At 41.2% G+C, this 21,779-nt stretch overlaps 1 protein-coding gene across 8 annotated transcripts; it reads left to right on the plus strand.

Moving 5' to 3' along the window:
• Window positions 1–288: 288 nt before the first annotated feature.
• Window positions 289–10,743, plus strand: LOC311373382 (NACHT, LRR and PYD domains-containing protein 3-like; the record flags this gene model as incomplete). 8 transcript variants are annotated; one of them, XM_084490146.1, is made up of 16 exons in its annotated part: window positions 302–398; window positions 528–644; window positions 719–835; window positions 1,336–1,452; window positions 1,823–1,939; window positions 2,014–2,130; window positions 2,266–2,335; window positions 2,447–2,678; window positions 3,302–5,135; window positions 5,570–5,743; window positions 6,276–6,449; window positions 7,912–8,085; window positions 8,541–8,714; window positions 9,143–9,316; window positions 9,493–9,539; window positions 10,184–10,743. In XM_084490146.1, 16 exons carry the CDS (start codon window positions 316–318, stop codon window positions 10,741–10,743), a joined length of 4,281 nt encoding a protein of 1,426 aa, XP_084346272.1. The 8 variants fall into 8 exon arrangements, with proteins under 8 accessions (XP_084346277.1, XP_084346272.1, XP_084346279.1 ...); XM_084490151.1 differs by lacking the exons at window positions 1,823–1,939; window positions 2,014–2,130; window positions 5,570–5,743 and having other exon boundaries at window positions 289–398; XM_084490153.1 differs by lacking the exons at window positions 719–835; window positions 1,336–1,452; window positions 6,276–6,449 and having other exon boundaries at window positions 316–398.
• Between the last annotated feature and the right edge of the window lie 11,036 nt (window positions 10,744–21,779).

A 21,779-nucleotide genomic window follows, 5' to 3' on the forward strand; every position in this document is an offset into this window, starting at 1 on the left:
AGAGAAATACAAGTTAGTTACATTTTTCACTGTTGAGCCATGTGGTAAATTTAACATTAAGTTCAATATTCAAGGGATTTGTTTGTCTTGATGCGGATACAGTCTCCAAGGTGTTTAATATTCTCATCTGCTGTACACATCTGGACTGTAGTGAGGACACTGTGGTCATGTTGTGGGGTTAACATTGATGCTCTATGACGTCTGTAATGCATAAGTGTGTTGTACTTACAATGATCAACTCTAGAAACAGTTAATGTTCAAAAGTCAAATGAAGTGATCAGTGAGTTGTGTTTGTGTCCAGGGCTCCAGTCTGCTATGGATGAGGAGAGAGAGGAGGGGGGTCCTACCTCTAAGACCACTCTTTCTGGGGAACATGGCCGCCAGAGCAAAGCTAATAGGTAAGAAGAGGATTGCTCTGTCTGTGACTGTTGTCCATTTCAGAGCTCAGCGGTGATACAGTATATCATGACTCCTTCATTAGTCTGAGTAACAGCTGTGTGTGTTGTTGTGTGTGTGTTGTGTTAAAGCCCAGAGCAGCAGGAGAGAGCAGACTCCCCTGGACCCAGCTGTGTCTCCATGAAGAGTGACCGCTCTATGGATATACCTATTACGTTTAAAGATGGAAATCAGTCTATTGAGGAGAGGTGAGGATTTATCAGAGATTATAAAAATATGGCACCCATCAAACGTCCATTTATTTTGGTTCTTCTTTTTCTAGAAGAGTCCAGCAGGAGAGAGCAGATTCCCCAGGACCCAGCTGTGTCTCCATGAAAAGTGACGGCTCTATGTATATACTTGCCAACTTTAAGGATGGAAGTCAGTCTATTGAGAAGAGGTGAGGATTGAAACAGTGAACAGTCAGAGGTGGTGTGAATGAGAGGAGGGGTAAGGCTGTTTTAGTGATTTGGTTGACATGGTGATAATGAGAGGAGGGACAATGATGTTATAGTGATGTGGTTGACATGGTGATAATGAGAGGAGGGATAATGATGTTATAGTGATGTGGTTGACATGGTGATAATGAGAGGAGGGATAAGGTTGTTTTAGTGATGTGGTCGACATGGTGATAATGAGAGGAGGGATAATGATGTTATAGTGATGTGGTTGACATGGTGATAATGAGAGGAGGGATAAGGTTGTTTTAGTGATGTGGTCGACATGGTGATAATGAGAGGAGGGATAAGGTTGTTTTAGTGATGTGGTCGACATGGTGATAATGAGAGGAGGGATAAGAGTGTTTTAGTGATGTGGTCGACATGGTGATAATGAGAGGAGGGATAAGGCTGTTTTAGTGATGTGGTTGACATGGTGTGATCCCGGTTCTTGTTTTTCTAGAAGAGTCCAGCAGGTGAGAGGAGACTCCCCTGGACCCACTTCTGTCTCCATGAAGAGTGACAAATCTATGGGTCATCCTCCTAAATTTAAAGATGGACGCCCCTCCAGAGAGGAGAGGTAGGAGTTTCAAACAGACGATGAAAACAGACCAGTTAAATGTTATTATACTATATGCTCTGCTCTATGGATATACCTCTTCACTTTAAAGATGGAAAACAGTCTATTAAGAAGAGGTGAAGATTTAAACAGTGACCGGTCAGAGGTGGTGTGAATGAGAGGAGGGATAAGGCTGTTTTAGTGATGTGGTTGACATGGTGGTAATGAGAGGAGGGATAAGGCTGTTTTAGTGATGGGGTTGACATGGTGTGAATGAGAGGAGGGTAAGGATGTTTTAGTGATGGGGTTGACATGGTTTGAATGAGAGGAGGGATAAGGCTGTTTTAGTGATGTGGTTGACATGGTGTGATCCCGGTTCTTGTTTCTCTAGAAGAGTCCAGCAGCAGAGAGCAGACTCCCCTGGACCCACTTCTGTCTCCATGAAGAGTGACAAGTCTATGAGAGTTCCTGTCACGTTTAAAGAAGGAAATCAGTCTATTGGGAAGAGGTGAGGATTTATCAGAGATTATAAAGATACAGCTTCTATCAAACGTCCATAAATCCTGGATCTTGTTTTTCTAGAAGAGTTCAGCAGGAGAGAGCAGACTCCCCTGGACCCAGCTGTGTCTCCATGAAGAGTGACTGCTCTATGAAGCATCCTCCTGATTTAAAAGATGGACAACCCTCCAGAGAGGAGAGGTAAGAGCTTCACACAGATGATGAAAAGAGACCATTTAAATGTTATCAGACTATACAATACGGATGTATACAAATTAAATTCTCTCTCTGTCTCTCTGTGTGTCTGTCTGTTTAATTTGTGTGTTCTCTCCACAGACAACCACAGGAGAGGTCAAAGGTTACCAGTGCTCCGTCTGTACATCAGCATCAAACTGAGCTGATCAAGGTGTGTACGATTCCATCAAGATATTTGACTTTAGCTCTACATGAACATGAGAAAGCATCGCTCCTCAGTTAGTTCAGAGTAAAGTTCTCCTTGATGTTTGTTCTGTTCCAGAGGGCTGAGGAGAACGCACACGCTTTTCTAGACAAGGAGCTGAAGAAGCTCTGGAGGGATCTCTTCCCAGATTACCCAGAATGCTCAGGGAGTCAGAGGGAGGAGGAGGAGGAGGAGGTGGATCGTAAGAAGGAGGAGCAGAGGAGGCGCGCCATAGAGGGAGTGGTAGACATCACAAAGCTCTGCCTGATGGAGATGAACCAGGAGGAACTGGTCGACACACTGTGGGGTGGTAAGAGATTCTTTTTGAAGTCTACTCGAATTTTGACTTGAATTTTGAAGACAGAGAAGACAATTATTTTGAAGCGCAGAAGATACTCTTATCTTAAAAACAGAATAAATTCTTATTTTGAAGAGCAGTATGAAACTCTTTTTTGCACTGTTCAGACTAAATGACATAATGTGAGATTTCTACATTTCTAACTTTTCAATATTTTATATAATAAATGGTTTGATCCAGATATGAAGAGTTATTGTGGGGTATCAGGCTAAATGGTTTGATCCAGATATGTAGGGCTATTGTGGGTCTATCAGGTTAAAGAATGTTAAATATTAAACTGCATATCAACAGCTGAATAACTCAGTGGAAGAGATGCAGCACTACTTGTTATATCAGCATATCAAGTCACTTTCCACTGATTCACTATCATTATTATTATCATTAGACCAATCATATTGCTGTGGAAATCACAAACACAATTCTGAATGAATTATCCAACCAGTTTCTGTAACCACAATTAATGAAGCCACTAAATATCATGAAGTTGGTAATTTTACATGAAATATTGACATTTTTCCACTGATGTCACCATCCACTATCTGATGTCTTCTGTTCTCATTCTCATTCTCATTTAGGATCTGCTGCTGTTGAGTGCCAACACAAAATCAAGTCTCATTTGAAAAAGAAATTCAAGTGTACGTCTGAGGGAATCGCTAAAGCAGGACAGCAAACAGATCTGAATGACTTCTTCACAGAGCTCTTCATCACACAGAGAGTCAGTGGAGAGGTCAACAAAGAACATGAGGTCAGACTGATTGAAACAGCTTCCAGGAAACCAGCCAAGGAGGAAACACCAATCAAATGTGAAGACATCTTTAAACCGTTACCTGGACAAGATCAACCAATCAGAACAATAATGACAACTGGAGTGGCCGGCATTGGTAAAACCGTCTTAACACACAAGTTCACTCTGGACTGGGCTGAAGGCAACGCCAACAATGACATACACTTCACATTTCTCTTAACTTTCAGAGAGCTCAATTTACTGAAAGGGATAGAGTTTAGCTTGGTGGAACTTCTTCATCATTTCTTTATTGAGACCAAAGAAGCAGGGATCTGCAGATTTGACCGGTTCCAAGTTGTCGTCATCTTGGATGGTCTGGATGAGTGTAGACTTCCTCTGGACTTCCAGAACAATCAGACATGGACCGATGTCACAAAGCCAACCTCAGTGGACGTGCTGCTGACAAACCTTATCAGGGGCGACCTGCTTCCCTCCGCTCACATCTGGATAACCACACGCCCTGCGGCAGCCAATCAGATCCCTGCTGAGTGTGTTGACATGGTAACAGAGGTGAGAGGGTTCAATGACCCACAGAAGGAGGAGTACTTCAGGAAGAGATTCACAGAGGAGACGCTGGCCAGCACCATCATCTCCCACATCAAGAAATCAAGAAGCCTCCACATCATGTGTCACATCCCAGTCTTCTGTTGGATCACTGCTACAGTTCTGGAGGACTTCTTCAAAACATCCCGGACAGGAAAAACTATGCCTAAGACTGTGACTCAGATGTACAGCCACTTCCTGAGGGTTCAGTCCATACAGGGGGACAGGAAGTACCATGCGAGAGCTGAAACTGATCCAGACTGGAGTTCAGAGAGCAGGAAGATCATTGTTTCTCTGGGAAAACTGGCCTTTAACCAGCTGGAGAAAGGCAACCTGATCTTCTATGAGGAAGACCTGGCAGAGTGTGACATTGACACCAAAGCAGCCTCTGAATACACAGGATTGTTCACCCAGATCTTTAAAGAGGAGTGTGGGCTGTACCAGGACAAGGTGTTCTGCTTTGTCCATCTGAGCATCCAGGAGTTTCTGGCTGCCCTTTATGTCTTTCTGTCCTTCACCGACACTGGTGTCATTCTGCTCTCAGAAGAACAACCCACCTCTGGGGAAGATAAACTCCTCCTCCTCTACCAGAGTGCTGTGGACAAGTCCTTACAGAGTGAGAACGGACACCTGGACTTATTCCTCCGCTTCCTCCTGGGCCTCTCTCTGGAGACCAATCAGATTATCCTACAAGGTCTGCTGGGACAGAAAAAAAGATCACTGACCACTCAGATTAAAACAGGTCTGCTGCTTCTGACAGGAAGTAGCTCACAGACCAATAAGGGAACAGTGTCTTACATCAAGGAGAAGATAAAAGGAGATCTATCTCCAGAGAGAAGCATCAATCTGTTCCACTGTCTGAATGAGCTGAACGACCGTTCTCTAGTGAATGAGATCCACCAGTACCTGACATCAGGAAGTCTCTCCAGAGAATCTCTCTCCCCTGCTCAGTGGTCAGCTCTGGTCTTCATCTTACTGACATCAGAAGAGGAGCTGGACATGTTTGACCTGAAGAAATACTCTGCTTCAGAGGAGGGTCTTCTGAGGCTGCTGCCAGTGGTCAAAGCCTTCAAAACATCTCTGTAAGTTCACTAATAACATGTATTAAAATACACACTACACAATATCAATAAAACTGAAATATAAGTTTAAATAATATGCAAAAGATCTCTGTAGGTTCATAACAAACTCATAACAGAATAAACATACTAGTTAAAATAATATGCAAAACATCTCTGTAGGTGTCCTATTAAATGTATAATGTATTACAGTCCACATAAGAAAATATTCAGAACAATAGAATATAGAAGTAGTAGTAGTAGTTCATTTAGAAAACGTTTTCAATCTCAACTAAAGAACTATTTAACATTTTACATTGAATATATAATGAACATTTATGCATCTAATTATTTCATATTTTCTGGTAAACTAATAACATTCTTCATTATGGAATAACTTAAAGATGTATGTTATTTTAATTACAGTACCTAAAATGTTGTGTTTATTTTGTGTAAAGGCTGAATGGTTGCCATCTGGCAGAGAGATGCTGTGAAGCTCTGGCCTCAGTTCTCAGCTCCAACTCCTCTAGTCTGAGAGAGCTGGACCTGAGTACCAATGATCTGCAGGATTCAGGAGTGAAGCTGCTCTCTGCTGGACTGGGGAGTCCACACTGTATACTGGAAACTCTCAGGTCAGTTTTACTCAATGGTCAAACAGTTACACCACACGGTTCAATATCAGAAGACGTTTAACAGCTTTACATCCAGAAAGGTTAGGTCATAAATACATTGTTTTAATAATAATAATTCTTTATTTCAGACCCAGGGGGATCCATATCACAACAAACAGAATAACTCATATCAATATTTGTATTGCCATGACAGTTTAGGTACACATTATATTCTTAATTTGTTAATGATGGCATAAGGTGTATGTTCTATAACATTCTTATTCTGATTATCATGTAGTCAGACAGTAAGGTGGGGTTTAGAGTTGTTTAGTAAAGTAGAATAACTGCCTATTCATAAAATTGTATTTTTAAGTGAAGTATAATGATAACTTTTGTTTGATAATTTAACACCTATGTGACATCCATATCTTAATATTTAATGTTCCAGGTTATTCATATTATTTCATTTTTTTCATATATGTAAAGAGACTGGTTACAATTCTGATAACATTTAATGACAGTACCTAACATGTTGTGTTTATTGTGTGTGAAGGCTGAATGGCTGTCATCTGTCAGAGAGATGCTGTGAAGCTCTGGCCTCAGTTCTCAGCTCCAACTCCTCTAGTCTGAGAGAGCTGGACCTGAGTACCAATGATCTGCAGGATTCAGGAGTGAAGTTGCTCTCTGCTGGACTGGGGAGTCCACACTGTACACTGGAAACTCTCAGGTCAGTTTTAATCAATGTGCAGATACACCACAAGTTCCATATCAGAGAACAGTTATATTACTCAGCTGATAACTTAGTACCTGTGGTGACCACATTCATGACTTTGGTATCATAGAAATGCTACATCTTGTTGTTTAGGTGGATAAAGTCATAGATCCATAGGCTTGCAAAGTTTTAATTATAAAAACAAACATGAACACAAAATATAACCATAGTGTCTCCCGTGTACAGGACAGTGAAGATCAGGATGAAATACAGGGGTTCTTAGGAGGGTCTGAGACCTCTTGTTGGACACTTAAGACCCCCTCAAAGCCTCAACAGCAACATATCGGAGGGTCTCTGGGAAAATATAAAAATAAATATTTGAAACTTGCAATTGTCACACAAAATGTATTTTAAAAGCTGAATATGTCCAGTATTCATTATTCAAATTACAAAACATTTATTCACAAATATGAATTGGTTCCGAAAAAATGTCATATTGCTAAACCAGGCTGAAGAGATAACTCACTATTTTAAAACGTTTGTAACCTTGTTCAGTGCATTTGGTTATATTGACGCTATTTGGGTTTAACCAATAGGATGGGTTGATATAGAGACTTCAGGGTCATCTGGGGAAGGGTGAGAGGTCACGAGTGAGCGGGAAAAGGAGAGAGAGGGAAGAGACAAAGGAGGAGAGTACTTTATTCTCTGTGGAGATAGCCCAGCTGAATTATGTTTAAACATTTACTTCATAGTTGTTCGACGGTTAAAGGAGTACGGGAGATAGTGTATGTGGGGATGGTTTTATTCCTGTTTCTGTTTGTGTCGGGATGTTTTGGATGGTAACCTCAGTCTTCTCATCTCCCTATAACGGTATAAGGACTTTTTCTTGCACGCGTTAAGAGCGAAGAGTCTATCGTGTTGCAACAGTGAGCCCGTACAGGCCTGCAACGTTTATGACGGCATATTACTGACAAAAGGCGCAAGCAAACATGACTTTGAGCACACGCACAACAAACACACCCATGCGCACAAATCATTACTGTAAACACCTTTAACTGCACTTGCGCTCAGCAGTTCTTTGATCAAGAGAGCAACAATAAAGTCTGTGAGGCAGAAACGATTAATTAAGCACACACGTAAAGTGAAGTAGCACACAACTGACACCATGCACCCACAAATGCTGTCTTTGAATAAAACAAAATATTGGAATAAAAAATACACAATATACTACAATGAATGTCATATTAATATACAAATTGCTTTTCAAACCCTACAAAACAACTATTAAATACCATACATTTTACAATAACAAGGATCTAATGTATTGACTATTATATTTTTGTTAAATTAATAAAACATTTCTAATAAAAGTTTCAACACAATTCTTTCATAATGTTAAAAGTAAATTAGCTATTTTAAACACAGTTTCTTGTTATTCTTGTATTTTAAACACATGTTCTGTTTATTGTGTGTGAAGGCTGAATGGCTGTCGTCTGTCAGAGAGATGCTGTGAAGCTCTGGCCTCAGTTCTCAACTCCAACTCCTCTAGTCTGAGAGAGCTGGACCTGAGTACCAATGATCTGCAGGATTCAGGAGTGAAGATGCTCTCTGCTGGACTGGGGAGTCCACAATGTACACTGGAAACTCTCAGGTCAGTTTTACTCAATGGTCAAACAGTTACACCACAAAGATCAACATCAGAAGACATTTAGCAGATTTACATCCAGAAAGGTTAGGTCATAAATATATTGTATCATATTATATCATTAATATTTGTGTTGCCATGACAGTTTAGGTATACATTCTATTTTGTTAATGATGGCATGAGGTGTATGTTCTATAACATTCTTATTCTGATTATCATGTAGTCAGACAGTAAGGTGGGGTTTAAAGTTGTTTAGTAAAGTAGAATAACTGCCTATTCATAAAACTGTATTTTTAAGTGAAGTATAATGATAACATTTGTTTAATAACTTAACATCTATGTGACATCCATATCTTAATATTTAATGTTCCAGGTTATTTATATTATTTCATTTTTTTCATATATGTAAATAGACAATCATGATAACATTTAATCACAGTTCCTATTTATTGTGTGTGAAGGCTGAATGGCTGTCATCTGTCAGAGAGATGCTGTGAAGCTCTGGCCTCAGTTCTCAGCTCCAACTCCTCTAGCCTGAGAGAGCTGGACCTGAGTACCAATGATCTGCAGGATTCAGGAGTGAAGCTGCTCTCTGCTGGACTGGGGAGTCCACACTGTACACTGGAAACTCTCAGGTCAGTTATCAGCTTCAAACTGGTTATTCTAGCTTCCAGTAAGTGCTGTCCGATACATTTCTGTTGCTCTTTTCCCTGCTGACCAAACACTCCCTGGTTCTACACAATGTTAGAACCTGTGGATAAACGGTCTTAGCATACCAAACACAGCAGACTTCTCCTGACTCTAACATAACAATATCTCATTGAGTTGTAGCTATTGAGAAAGGAGCATGTGTTTCAAGTCCAAGATCCTGTTTCAAGTCCAAAGTATCAATAACGCTTTTACTTGTCCTCCATATGGAATGAATACACTTGTAAACATGTGTTTACTTTGGTACAAACTGCTAGATAGAATACATGTTGTGTGTGTGTGTGTGTGTGTGTGTGTGTGTGTGTGTGTGTGTGTGTGTGTGTGTGTGTGTGTGTGTGTGTGTGTGTGTGTGCAGGTTGTCTGGCTGCCTGGTCACACAGGAAGGCTGTGCTTCTCTGGCCTCAGCTCTGAGCTCCAACCCCTCCCATCTGAGAGAGCTGGACCTGAGCTACAATCACCCAGGAGACTCTGGAGCTGCGCTGCTCTCTGCTGGACTGGAGGATCCACGCTGTAGACTGGACACTCTCAGGTACGGAGAGGACAGCTCACCACTCAGGGACAAAGTCTCCTACAAGGGTTCAAGCCGCTGCTAGATGAAGCGGTTTGAAAAGGCAGCTGTCACTCATGTTGTGTAGAGAGTGATGAGACAGCAGATGATGAAGGTGAATGTTTCAACATGCTGCTCTCTCTTTGTTTCCCCCCCAGTGTGGAGCACGGTGGAGTGTGGAGGCTGAAACGAGCTCTAAACAAGTGTAAGTGTCTGTTTAGTTTGATTCATCATGACACTATGGTTCATCAATTCATCTCCAGCCTGAGTGAATGAGTTGAAGGGTTTTGAAGTGTCACTACTACAGCACCGCTAAAGTCAACACTAAAGTCAGTGCTAACGCCAATGCTGGCGTCACCGCTAACGTCAGTGCTAACATCAGCGCTAACGCCAGTGCTAACGTCCATTATTGTAGTCCATTGTTTTAGTCTATGAGGGAGAGAGAGAGACTAACAAAGACCACACTACCCTCCACCACGTGACTTTAACCAGAATCCTCCAGAGTGGTGTGATGTCCACTGATTGCTCAACGAGCAACAGCTGAGGCAGAAGGCTAGAGTGAGACCAACTGAAAACGAATCCGGAATGAAACTAAAACTGTGATTCTGAAAAAAGTATGAATGATATCTAAATTCTGTTCAAATATTATTGAAGATACAAATGTGTAGATTTGTTTTGAATTTTCCAATGGAAATTAATGGTGGAATTTTGGGCGAATAACCTGGAATTTCTCGGGAATTATGAATAATATGAATACAAAAAAGAATAGCATAATGGTGCATGATAATGATGATGATGATGATGATGAAGAACAGCTCTGCAGCTAATCATGTCTTGTTCTCCCGTCAGATGCCTGTGAACTCACACTGGACCCAAACACAGCCTACAGACTCCTCTCTCTGTCTGAGGACAACAGAAAGGTGACAAAGGTTGGAGAGTTCCAGTCGTATCCGGATCACCCAGAGAGATTTGACTCCCAGTACCAGGTGTTGTGTAGAGAGGCTCTGACTGGCCGCTGTTACTGGGAGGTAGAGTGGGAAGGAGGTGTTGTTATAGGAGTGACATACAGAGGAATCACAAGGAGAGGAGGGGGTGTTGACAGCGGGCTTGGATGGAACAACAAGTCCTGGACTCTTGATTGTCATGATGATGGTTACACTGCCTGGTACAACGGTAGACAGACAGAGATACGTCTCCCCCCCCCTGGCTCTACCAGAGTAGGAGTGTATCTGGACCGGCCTGCTGGCACTCTGTCCTTCTACAGAGTGTCCCCAGGTGTAGGAGGGTCCTCAGACACACTGACACACATCCATACATTCAGGTCCACCTTCACCCAGGAGGACCTCCTCCCTGGGTTTAGGTTATGGGGGGGGTGGGAGGGTACCTCAGTGTCTCTGTGTCGGTTGTAGAAAGAAAACAGACTGGTGGATGGGGGGGCACACACACACACACACACACACACACACACACACACACACACACACACACACACACACACACACACACACACACACACAACACATAACCACTTTAGCTGTATATCTGCAATATGCTGTCTACCTGATAGAAAATTAACTGTTGGACTGTTGAACTGATGAAACTATTGAACTGTTGAACTGTTTTGTTAATTTTATTGTAATTTTACTTGAACTGTTATTATGTTTTGTGTACTATACCATCAACCTGCCCAGGGACTGCAGGTGGAAAATAGCAATCTGCTAAAACCTGGCACAATGCATATTTTATTGTTGTGCAAGATTAATGTTTTATTGTGCATTGCCCCTGTCCTAAAAATAAAATTACAATTACAATTTAGTGGAAACTGTACTGACTGTTGAATGAAAAAAAACTGTGCTGTGCAGCTGTAACCCACTTCAAGGTATGTACACGTCTGGACCTCTCGGTTCTGAGGAGCTGGGAGTATAGCAATAACCAGAGCACACAGGTAGTTGCAGTTAAATGTGCATTTTTAATTTGAAACTGAACATTGTGCACAGTATATACAATTGCAACCTATGGGCCCAAAAACACTAATTAAAGACCGGGTAAACCAAGAATAATTATGGGTTTTGAGTTTATAATACCACAGGAAAATATATTATTAACCACCCTGCCAAATTTGAAGGACTAAAAAAATCGCGAAGTATATAAAATTATGCTTCAAAGTTGATGAAAAATGAGCAGTAATCCCTGGCTCAGGACGGTGGGGGCGTGTGCGCTGCAGGCCAGGAAACCACGCCCATCACCGGAGAGAGACCGTCTTCGGTCGGAAACTTAAATAAAGTAAACGAACCGTTAACGTTACGTTTCCCACTGTGGCATCCAGGGAAGATGCACCAACGAGGTTGAAGAGGCATAACGGGCAAGCTAGCTGCAAACTGACAATTCAAACCAGACTCGTGAGCGGTAAAACCATAGACGGGTGAAACCACAGAATGCTAGTGCGCGGTTAATGTATTTATAACTAGAGGGCAGCAGGGGGCGGGTCTACATCGAAGACCGCTTTACGTAAAGCGGTCTTCGATGTAGACCCGCCCATTTTAAACCTGCACACAGAACATTCTCTGAGGCCTAGCTCCTCAAGGAAATGATGAATGGGAAAAATATTTTTTACATGTTTTGAGGGACACATTTAAGGCCTAATTAATATGATAAGAAGAAAAATACTGAATTTGGTTTACCCGGTCTTTAAATAAAATGTCTAGTTTGAAAATTGTTCTTTGTTGCTTCGCAACTTCAATCAATGTCCGAGTCAATTTGTCAAGGAAATAGTCAAGTCAGGGAATGTGCTCAGGGAAGGCGTTCGTTGGTACCATCATTCCATTGGAATGATGGTAGAGGATCACAATTGGACTGGGAAGCTCGCCATCAATTTATCCGTTCATCAACCGTCGTTGTACACCGAGACTGGAACTCTACTTTATCACATCCAGGCAAAAGACCTGACCTGTAGTTGCAAAACAGTTTTTATAGTCCAGATTCTTATACAAATTCTCATGCAATTGCAATAATATTAAAAGACAGTGTTGTATAACATAAATGTATCCTTTCACAAAGAAAAATATAGTTAGATAGTAACTACAGTTACATGAAAATAAAAGTCTTATATTGTCAAAATATATCATTTTAACCATAAGAATTTCTATGAAATGTAAGAATAAAATCACATTTGACCAATGGATTAACTTATTTATGGAAAACAATGGATTAACTTATTTATACAGTATAATGTATAAACCATGTTTTCTTGTTCACATTGTCTCATTTTGTAATCCCTTTTAACATAGGATTTTAGATTGTAAATAAAAAAAATAATTACATTGTTTTAAATAACAAAAATAACAGCTTTGTTGCTTTTACCCTTTGTGAGTAACTTACAATGATACGATTTATCTTTGAATTGCTTATAACTTTGACCTACAGTCACATTCAGTGAATGTAACTAGTTAACCACAGTGTAATGTGTCCACATTACACTTATTTTAATGACAGTGTGTCACCATGAATTTTCTACTCAAGTAAATGAATAAACGTTCTCTGTAACTTAATATCTCTCAAAATGAAATAAAAATGTGGAAAACAACCGAAACGATACGCTAGCATGGCTACAAAAAGGACACCTTAGTTAACACGAGTAGATGGGAACAGGTGCGTGCTAGCTTACCAAGATTTAACTCATTTAACTTCAGTGAAACGAGTGCTTTTCTTCAATTGTACTCCCACTTCTCACGCTAAATACAAAATTAACCTTAAAATAGGACTTCGGCGAAGCTATGAGGCTAACAGCTAATGGCTAGCTAAGAGGCTAAGGGGCTAACCGTTAGCTATGAGGCTAATGGCTTACAGATAGCTATGAGGCTAAAGGCTATTGGCTAGTTATGAAGCTAACGGCTAGCTATGATGCTAACAATTAGCTATAAGACTAACAGCTAACTATGAAGCTAACGGCAAGCTATGAGGCTAACGTCTAGCTATGAGGCTAACAGCTAGCTATGAGGCTAATGGGTAACATCAAGTTATGAGGCTAATGGCTAGCTATGAGGCTAACAAATAACTATGAGGCTAACGGCAAGCTATGAGGCTAACGGCAAGCTATGTGGCTAATGGCAAGCTATGAGGCTAACGGATAGCTATGAGGCTAACGGATAGCTATGAGGCTAACTGATAGCTATGAGGCTAACGGATATCTATGAGGCTAACTGATAGCTATGAGGCTAACGGATTGCTATGAGGCTAACTGATAGCTTTGATGCTAACGGCTAGCTATGAGGATAACGGATAGCTATGAGGCTAACGGCTAACTGCTAGCTACGAGTGAGTCGTACACACCAATAGCATATGATTGGGTGAAAACGGTTCAAATCTATTGGCTGAGAAAATTGAGGGGAGGAGCTCATTAACATATTAACAGAACGCGTGCCCAGAACACGTGCTGAAACGCCGGAACGCGTTCTGGGCACGCGTGCTGAAACGCCGGAATGTATCCAATACGTATCAGTATCCGACATTCCGTCTCCTCTTTGCTCCACGTTGAGCCACGACTCATTTTCACCCGACGGTCCGACAATGTGCTGCCCATCTTGGAGTTACCGCTAATAAAGTGTAAGGTCACAATAAAGTGAGGTGGTTGCATTCACACCAACGCAAACGTACGGACCAAACTCGTTCAGTGCGCACTATTAAACGCTGTTGGTGTGAAAGCAAGAGAGTGAATAAACTCGTGAAACAGAGAAGTATCGACACGTAATCCATTGATTTAAACAATGTAACTGTATTCTGAATACCAACAATTTAATTAGTCATTTAAATCATAATACTTATAATTTGTATTCAGAATACGTAACGCCGGTACATGTATTCCGTTACTCCCCAACACTGGTTAGATATAGTAAGTTGGTTAAATAGGCGATCACCTGGTGAAATATAAGATGTAGGCCGGATATTGTTGAACTAATGATACTTAAACTCGCTTTGATTGGAGACGCGACGGACACACACACACACACACTGCGTGTTTTAAATATGTTATTCCTTGAACTCTGGCAGTGGATTTAAAGTTAATAATTCCTCCCTAAAATGCAATCAAATAGACCTACAGGTCTATATTATAGGTCTATATATCTATGTAATTGTTTTATATATATTTACATGTTCAATGTAACCATTTGTGAAGTGTGTTGATTGACAGTCAGTTCTAACCAATGGTAACGCGCCAGAGAGCTGTTTTAAATAATTGATATGCAATTAAAAAGTGGCGCGAAGTTTAGCGTACATCCGGTCTTCATCATAATAATAATAAATACCACAATCGCATGAGCGTGAGCGTTCACAGTTTCTTGACATGAGCGTTCAGTTTCTTGATTTCACCAGAACATCTCCAATAAAAAAAAAAAAAGACTATTGAAATCCTACACAATCCTCTTGTTTCACCTTCTTATGATAAATTTATTCATTGTCGCTATCCAAGTCGCTTTGGATAAAAGCGTCTGATAAACGCCCTGAATGTATATGTACCACAGTCGGCTTTCACTGTTTTATCTCCTTTTTAAAGATGTATACAAGGAGGCGGAGTCTGAAACATGATACGGAAATCCAGTGTCCCCATTGGTCGACCCAAGTTACCCAGACTAGTCAAGTGTGTGACGGAATGTCTTCGCTGTGTGTTTCTAAGGAAACGGGAGCTGAGGAAAAGAGGGCCGACACCTCCTAATAATAAACACACACACACACACACACACACACACAGCGCAAGCTTTACCAAACAGTGCAAGCCTAAAAATCGAAACGCGCAAAGGGAATAGTTTGCGCGTAAAAGTGGTTGAAAATGGAGACGACCAGCGGATCTCTCCCCCACTCCGTGAAGCAGTGGCGGCTGGACAGCACCGACTACGAGTTGAAGTCCGTCCGGACGCCTCCGCAGACCGGACGGAACCCGGGAACCGGGTCGAGGCTCGTCCGGGACCCGCTTCAGCGTGTGGACTCCGCTGGTCCACAAGCCGTCCAACCAGCAGGTGCGTGCGGGCGGAGAGCGACGCGTCTCCGGGCGGGTTAGTTAGAGTTAGATACAGTGTTGATTGTAATGATATAAACATGGTTTGGCAATTCAGTTATTAGACTGTCAGGCAGAGCATGCGCAGTAGGACTGGCGCGCTGCATGTTAACGGTAGTTCGGTGTTAAGTCTATGGAAGAGGGGAGTCAATGTTACCGCGTGTATCCTATGCTTCGTATACATAAAGCACTTCTCTTCAAGTTACCTACGGTATGTTTATTGAAGAACCCAACATAAACATTACATTGATATCCATTGATGTGCGGACCGGTCGAACTCCTTCTCCCTCATCCTGGTGCTGAATGTGTTAAATGCGTCGGCATTTGTATGTGTGTTTTCCAGCATACGTTTTATGTGGAGCGTCTGCCCAAATATCCAATCGACATTCCGTCTCCTCTTTGCTCCACGTTGAGCCACGACTCATTTTCACCCGACGGTCCGACAATGTGCTGCTCATCTTGGAGTTACCGCTAATCAAACAATAATTCCCATAATGCGCGCGGCTGAGCGGGTGCCTGTTACATGCTTTTTAGAACCGGATCGGACCGAGGTGCGTTCGCGTTCACATCTCAAGCGGACCGCGCCAGGGTTCGTTTGGATACGAACCGAGACCACCTCTTCAGGGATGTCTCGGGCCGGCTGCTATGGTGCGCACCAAAGTGAGGTGGTTGCATTCACACCAACGCAAACGTACGGACCGAACTCGTTCAGTGCGCACTATTAAACGCTGTTGGTGTGAAAGCAAGAGAGTGAATAAACGTGTGACGTATCGACACGTAATCCATTGATTTAAACAATGGAACTGTATTCTAAATACCAACAATTTAATTAGTTATTTAAATCATAATACTTATAATTTGTATTCAGAATACGTAACGCCGGTACATGTATTCCGTTTCTCCCCAACACTGGTTAGATATAGTTAGTTGGTTATAGGCGATCACCACGGCGGTGGTGGTGGTGCGTTATGGGAGGGGCGGTGAACTGTGTTCTCACTTTTATGTTCACTAGGACTGGTTGTTATTACAGTGGTGAAATATAAGATGTAGGCCGGATATTGTTGAACTAATGATAGAATGATTATTAATTTTAATTAATTAATTAATGATTTAAACTCGCTTTGATTGGAGACGCGACGGACACACACACACACACACACACACACACACACACACACACACACACACACACACACACACACACACTGCGTGTTTTAAATATGTTATTCCTTGAACTCTGGCAGTGGATTTAAAGTTAATAATTCCTCCCTAAAATGCAATCAAATAGACCTACAGGTCTATATTATAGGTCTATATATCTATGTAATTGTTTTATATATATTTACATGTTCAATGTAACCATTTGTGAAGTGTGTTGATTGACAGTCAGTTCTAACCAATGGTAATGCGCCAGAGAGCTGTTTTAAATAATTGATATGCAATTAAAAAGTGGCGCGAAGTTTAGCGTACATCGGGTCTTCATCATAATAACAATAAATACCACGTTCTATGAAACAAGACCTTTCTTTAACTTGGAGACTTCTAAAAACATGTCAAGTTATACTTTCAGTCCATATTGTAATGATAACTTTATTTATATATCACCGTTATAAAGTGCATTACAATTAGAACAGATAATTCAAGACAATAAAAATAATGCAATACAAGATATTACGAGATGCAATACAATAAAATAAGCAGCAAAACATGATCCAATACTTTGAATTGTAGGCCTACACAAAATGCCATCAGTTAGGAAAAGCTGTAAGATAAAGTGAGTCTTAAGAAGCGATTTTAACGAGGATACTGAGATTAATACAACACAATATATATATATATATATATATATATTTTTTTTTTTTTTTTTTTGTTGCTTTTGTTTGTTGTTGTTGTTTGTTTTTTTAATTAAACATTTAAATATGAATATTTTAATGTTTTGATTGTATGTCACGTGGTCAAACAGACGCGTGTGAGAGCCGTGAGACTCAATCCAAACCAGTTTGAATCAAAGTGAAGTGGAGCCAGCAGAAATTGCTCATCGCAGTTTTAAAGGGTACAGGCCAGGCTCGGTTTGTGGTGTTGTGTCGCCATCTAGAGGTCAAAGTGATCCACTGCAGGATTACCTCGACATGATTACTGCATCTGTTAGTCTCTCTCTCTCTCTCTCTCTCTCTCTCTCTCTCTCTCTCTCTCTCTCTCTCTCTCTCTCTCTCTCTCTCTCTCTCTCTCTCTCTCTCTCTCTCTCTCTCTCTCTCTGTGTATGTATCTCTCTCTATCTATGTATCTCTCTCTCGCTCTTGTGTAAAGTTGGTCAGTAAGTGCTTTGATCCAACTTACAGTCAGTGCATTCAACGATGAAGATGTACACCAAAAGTGCAAGAATCCTTTAAATACCTTTAAAACAAAATCATGATATAACTAAAGCAACGTCTTTTTAGTGTTGCCCTAGAAAGACAAGAGATAGAGAGGGATAGAGGATGTCTCTCAGGTAGCACTTGTTATGCTACCATTACGTCTGCACATTATTATGGCTCTTAGGGCACTCCTACCGTCCCTGGAGAGGGATCCCTCTTCTGCGTTCCTTCTGCAGGTTCCTTCCCTGATATTAGGGGGGTTTCCCTGCCCTTTGGGGGGGGCTAGAGTCAGGGGGCGTCCTTTAAGAAGCGGCCTGTGAAGCCCTTCAGATCTGTGGTCGAGGGCGTTCTAAACCGATTGACCTGATGGGGATGTGGCACTTCAAGGCTGCTCGGACGGCCGTGGAGCTTCCCCCACAGAGCCGTCCCGCCAAATACAGACGTGTTGCCCTGGCTGAGAACATATTGTCAAATACATTCTATAATTATTATTCTAAAAATATGTAAATGTTGGCACTGCTTTTAAGAGTCATTCATGGTGAACGCTAAAAGATAGGTCCTTTCATAACCCTAAAAGTACACATCATACAATAAATTTAAATACATGAGTTCACAGCTGCACAGGTGTATAGAAAATGATTATTGACAACAGTTAGCTGAACATTATATGGTCCCATCCTTCCACTCCCTGTTTTCTCACCCTGTTCAAACACAGAAATCAACTACATTTGTCCCAGTGTTTGTTATATGGGAAATTAAGCAAGAAAATACACTCTCTTTCTCCGGTAACGCAGTCGTTCGCGATGCCTTTGTCGCCTTTGCCTTCGTCGTCTCTAACTCATGCTCCAATCCTTCATCAATCGATGCTTTGGATGTTGTGAATGCAACGGAATATATGATGCATCGTTGCAGCAACATTTAAGATGATCGCGATGAGTTCTGCCCATTCTGCCTCCGTGCTGTCCCGCCTTTTGCGAACTTAGACCCTACGTCATATCCCGCCCCTTGCAAGCCCACCCCCTTGATTCTACTGATGTCTGAACGACATTGATGTCCGCATATAAAGCATCAAGTGTGAATCACCCTCAGGGTCGAATCTCCTGATATACAAATGCGGCGAAAATGGGGTGGACTTAAAATGATTATGCTTGCTTCATAGCGTAAGGAGAAAATGATTATGCTTGCTTCATTATGTAACAGGTGAACCAATATGTTATACGTTGTAACATTATAGGCAAAATGTTATTATATTATGCGCTCAGAAATGTGTTCCATTATCGACCAGGGATTCCACGTTATAGCTCTGGGTTTAAGTCCACCTAGAGGTTGAGCGCAACGCGGACTAGTTAGAATAATAACAGTTATAATCATATTAATGATTGTAATAATAGCAATGATAATGATCATTATTGTTTTTGTTAGAATTTGTGTTAATAATATGAATGATTGTAACACTAGCAACAATAATGATATTGATACTTATATTTATTGTTATTTTATTTGGTATTCATATTAATAATATGTCATGTTTTCTTTCAGGGGGGATGGACTTTGTGTTTGGTTGGCTGTGGGTCCTGTGACGTTTACGCCCGTATTCCACCGGGGACGTAAGCGCCGCGGAACGGCTGCATCCTGTGCCCTGCGTCAATCCCCACCGGGCGCGTAACGGCAGCGCACACTGCCTTGCGAGCCAGCCGTATTCACGCGAGATCACGAGGTCACGCGATAATCCTGAACGTTTTAACTGTGTGGATAAAGGAAATCCTTTCTCACATTGTCTTTATAAAAAGGATGATTGATTTCGTAAACGATTTTATGTTGCTCCACTTCGATAATAAGTCTCTCGTCGTCCATGTTGCCGACCCTCTGAGACCCTTTGATTGATTGACTGCTGACCTGGTGCCACCGGTCATGACGTAATGTTGATGTGAAGTTGTATAGGCTACATGAGCGGAGTATTGTGTTTTATTTTAGAAGTGCTGCGTAGAGATAGCTCCTGGGACACTGCTGAGACGCGCCGCAGCGCGCCCGGTGGGGATGGTTTCATTGATTAGAGTGGCAGCGATCAGCAGCGGTGACCGCGGTGGAATAGGGGCGTTCGAGATGATGTCGTTCTGTTTTAGAGCTCATTCCTTCTGTACTCCTCTGTCCTGTCCTAGACACACCGTCACCTTGGAAGGAGGGGAGAGAGCGCTTACTGGATGAACTCGGTGAGGGTTTTATCCAAGTTATTAAATCAATCTCATTATTAAAAAATATATATTTTGTGATTTATGTTTGAACATCCCCTCTTCCTTATAACTTCACATTTTATATTGTCAGGTTAACAGAGCATAGACCGTGTTAAACTACCACCAAATAAATGTGGTCTACTAAAGACATTCTTCTATTGTCGTCTATTAGGGTCATGCTTCTATTGACGTCTATTAAGGCAACACAGTCTCACCCCTATTCGTCAGATATTGACGATTTGCCATGTACCCTCTTCGTCATTTAACGACGTCTAGGGTACCCCCTCTTCATCGTTGAACGACGAAGAGGGTCATCCGATAGTTTTGACCGCAAATACCTCTTCGTCGGATTTTGACGCAAGGGGTTGTTGACGGGGGGCAAGACGTTCTCCCAGCATTTGGTGAAATGTTTACGTAGTCTTTATTATCTGAAGGGGAATTGCAAAACATGAAAAAAACGTGAAAAAAAACATAAGGGGTAACACTGTTGGTTTTTATCGGTCGTCGTGAAAAAAAACGTAAGGGGTAACACTGTTGTTTTTTATCGGTCGTCGTGAAAAAAAACATAAGGGGTAACACTGTTGTTTTTTATCGGTCGTCGTGAAAAAAAACATAATGGGTACCACTGTTGTTTTTTATCGGTTGACGTGAAAAAAAACATAAGGGGTACCACTGTCGTATTTTATCTGTTGACGTGAAAAAAAACATAAGGGGTAACACAGTTGTTTTTTATCAGTCGTGAAAAAAACATAAGGGGTACCACTGTTGGTTTTTATCGGTCGTCGTGAAAAAAAACATAAGGGGTAACACTGTCTTTTTTTATCGGTCGTCGTGAAAAAAAACATAAGGGGTAGCACTGTCGTTTTTTATCGGTCGTCGTGAAAAAAAACATAAAGGGTAACACTGTCGTTTTTATCGGTAGTCGTGAAAAAAAACATAAGGGGTAACACTGTTGGTTTTTATCGGTCGTCGTGAAAAAAAACGTAAGGGGTAACACTGTTGTTTTTTATCGGTCGTCGTGAAAAAAAACATAAGGGGTAACACTGTTGTTTTTTATCAGTCGTCGTGAAAAAAAACATAAGGGGTAACACTGTCGTTTTTTATCGGTCGTCGTGAAAAAAAACATAATGGGTACCACTGTTGTTTTTTATCGGTTGACGTGAAAAAAAACATAAGGGGTACCACTGTCGTATTTTATCGGTTGACGTGAAAAAAAACATAAGGGGTAACACAGTTGTTTTTTATCAGTCGTGAAAAAAACATAAGGGGTACCACTGTCGTTTTTTATCGGTCGTTGTGAAAAAAAACCTAAGGGGTAACACAGTTGTTTTTTATCAGTCGTTGTGAAAAAAACATAAGGGGTAACACTGTCATTTTTTATCGGTCGTCGTGAAAAAAAACATAAGGGGTACCACTGTAATTTTTTTATCGGTCGTTGTGAACAAAAAACATAAGGGGTAACACTGTCGTTCTTTATCGGTCGTCGTGAAAAAAAACATAAGGGGTAGCACTGTCTTTTTTTATCGGTCGTCGTGAAAAAAAACATAAGGGGTAACACTGTCGTTTTTTTATCGGTCATTGTGAACAAAAAACTTTGGGAGTACCACTGTCATTTTTTATTGATCATCGTGAAAAAAAACATAAGGGGTAACACTGTCTTTTTTTTATCGGTAGTCATGAAAAAAACATAAGGGGTAACACTGTCGTTTTTTATCGGTCGTCGTGAAAAAAAACATAAGGGGTAACACTGTTTTTTATCGGTCGTCGTGAAAAAAAACATAAGGGGTACCACTGTAATTTTTTATCGGTCG

This window comes from Micromesistius poutassou (genome assembly GCF_964030765.1).
Source record: "Micromesistius poutassou genome assembly, contig: SCAFFOLD_2514, whole genome shotgun sequence".
Lineage (NCBI taxonomy): Eukaryota > Metazoa > Chordata > Actinopteri > Gadiformes > Gadidae > Micromesistius > Micromesistius poutassou.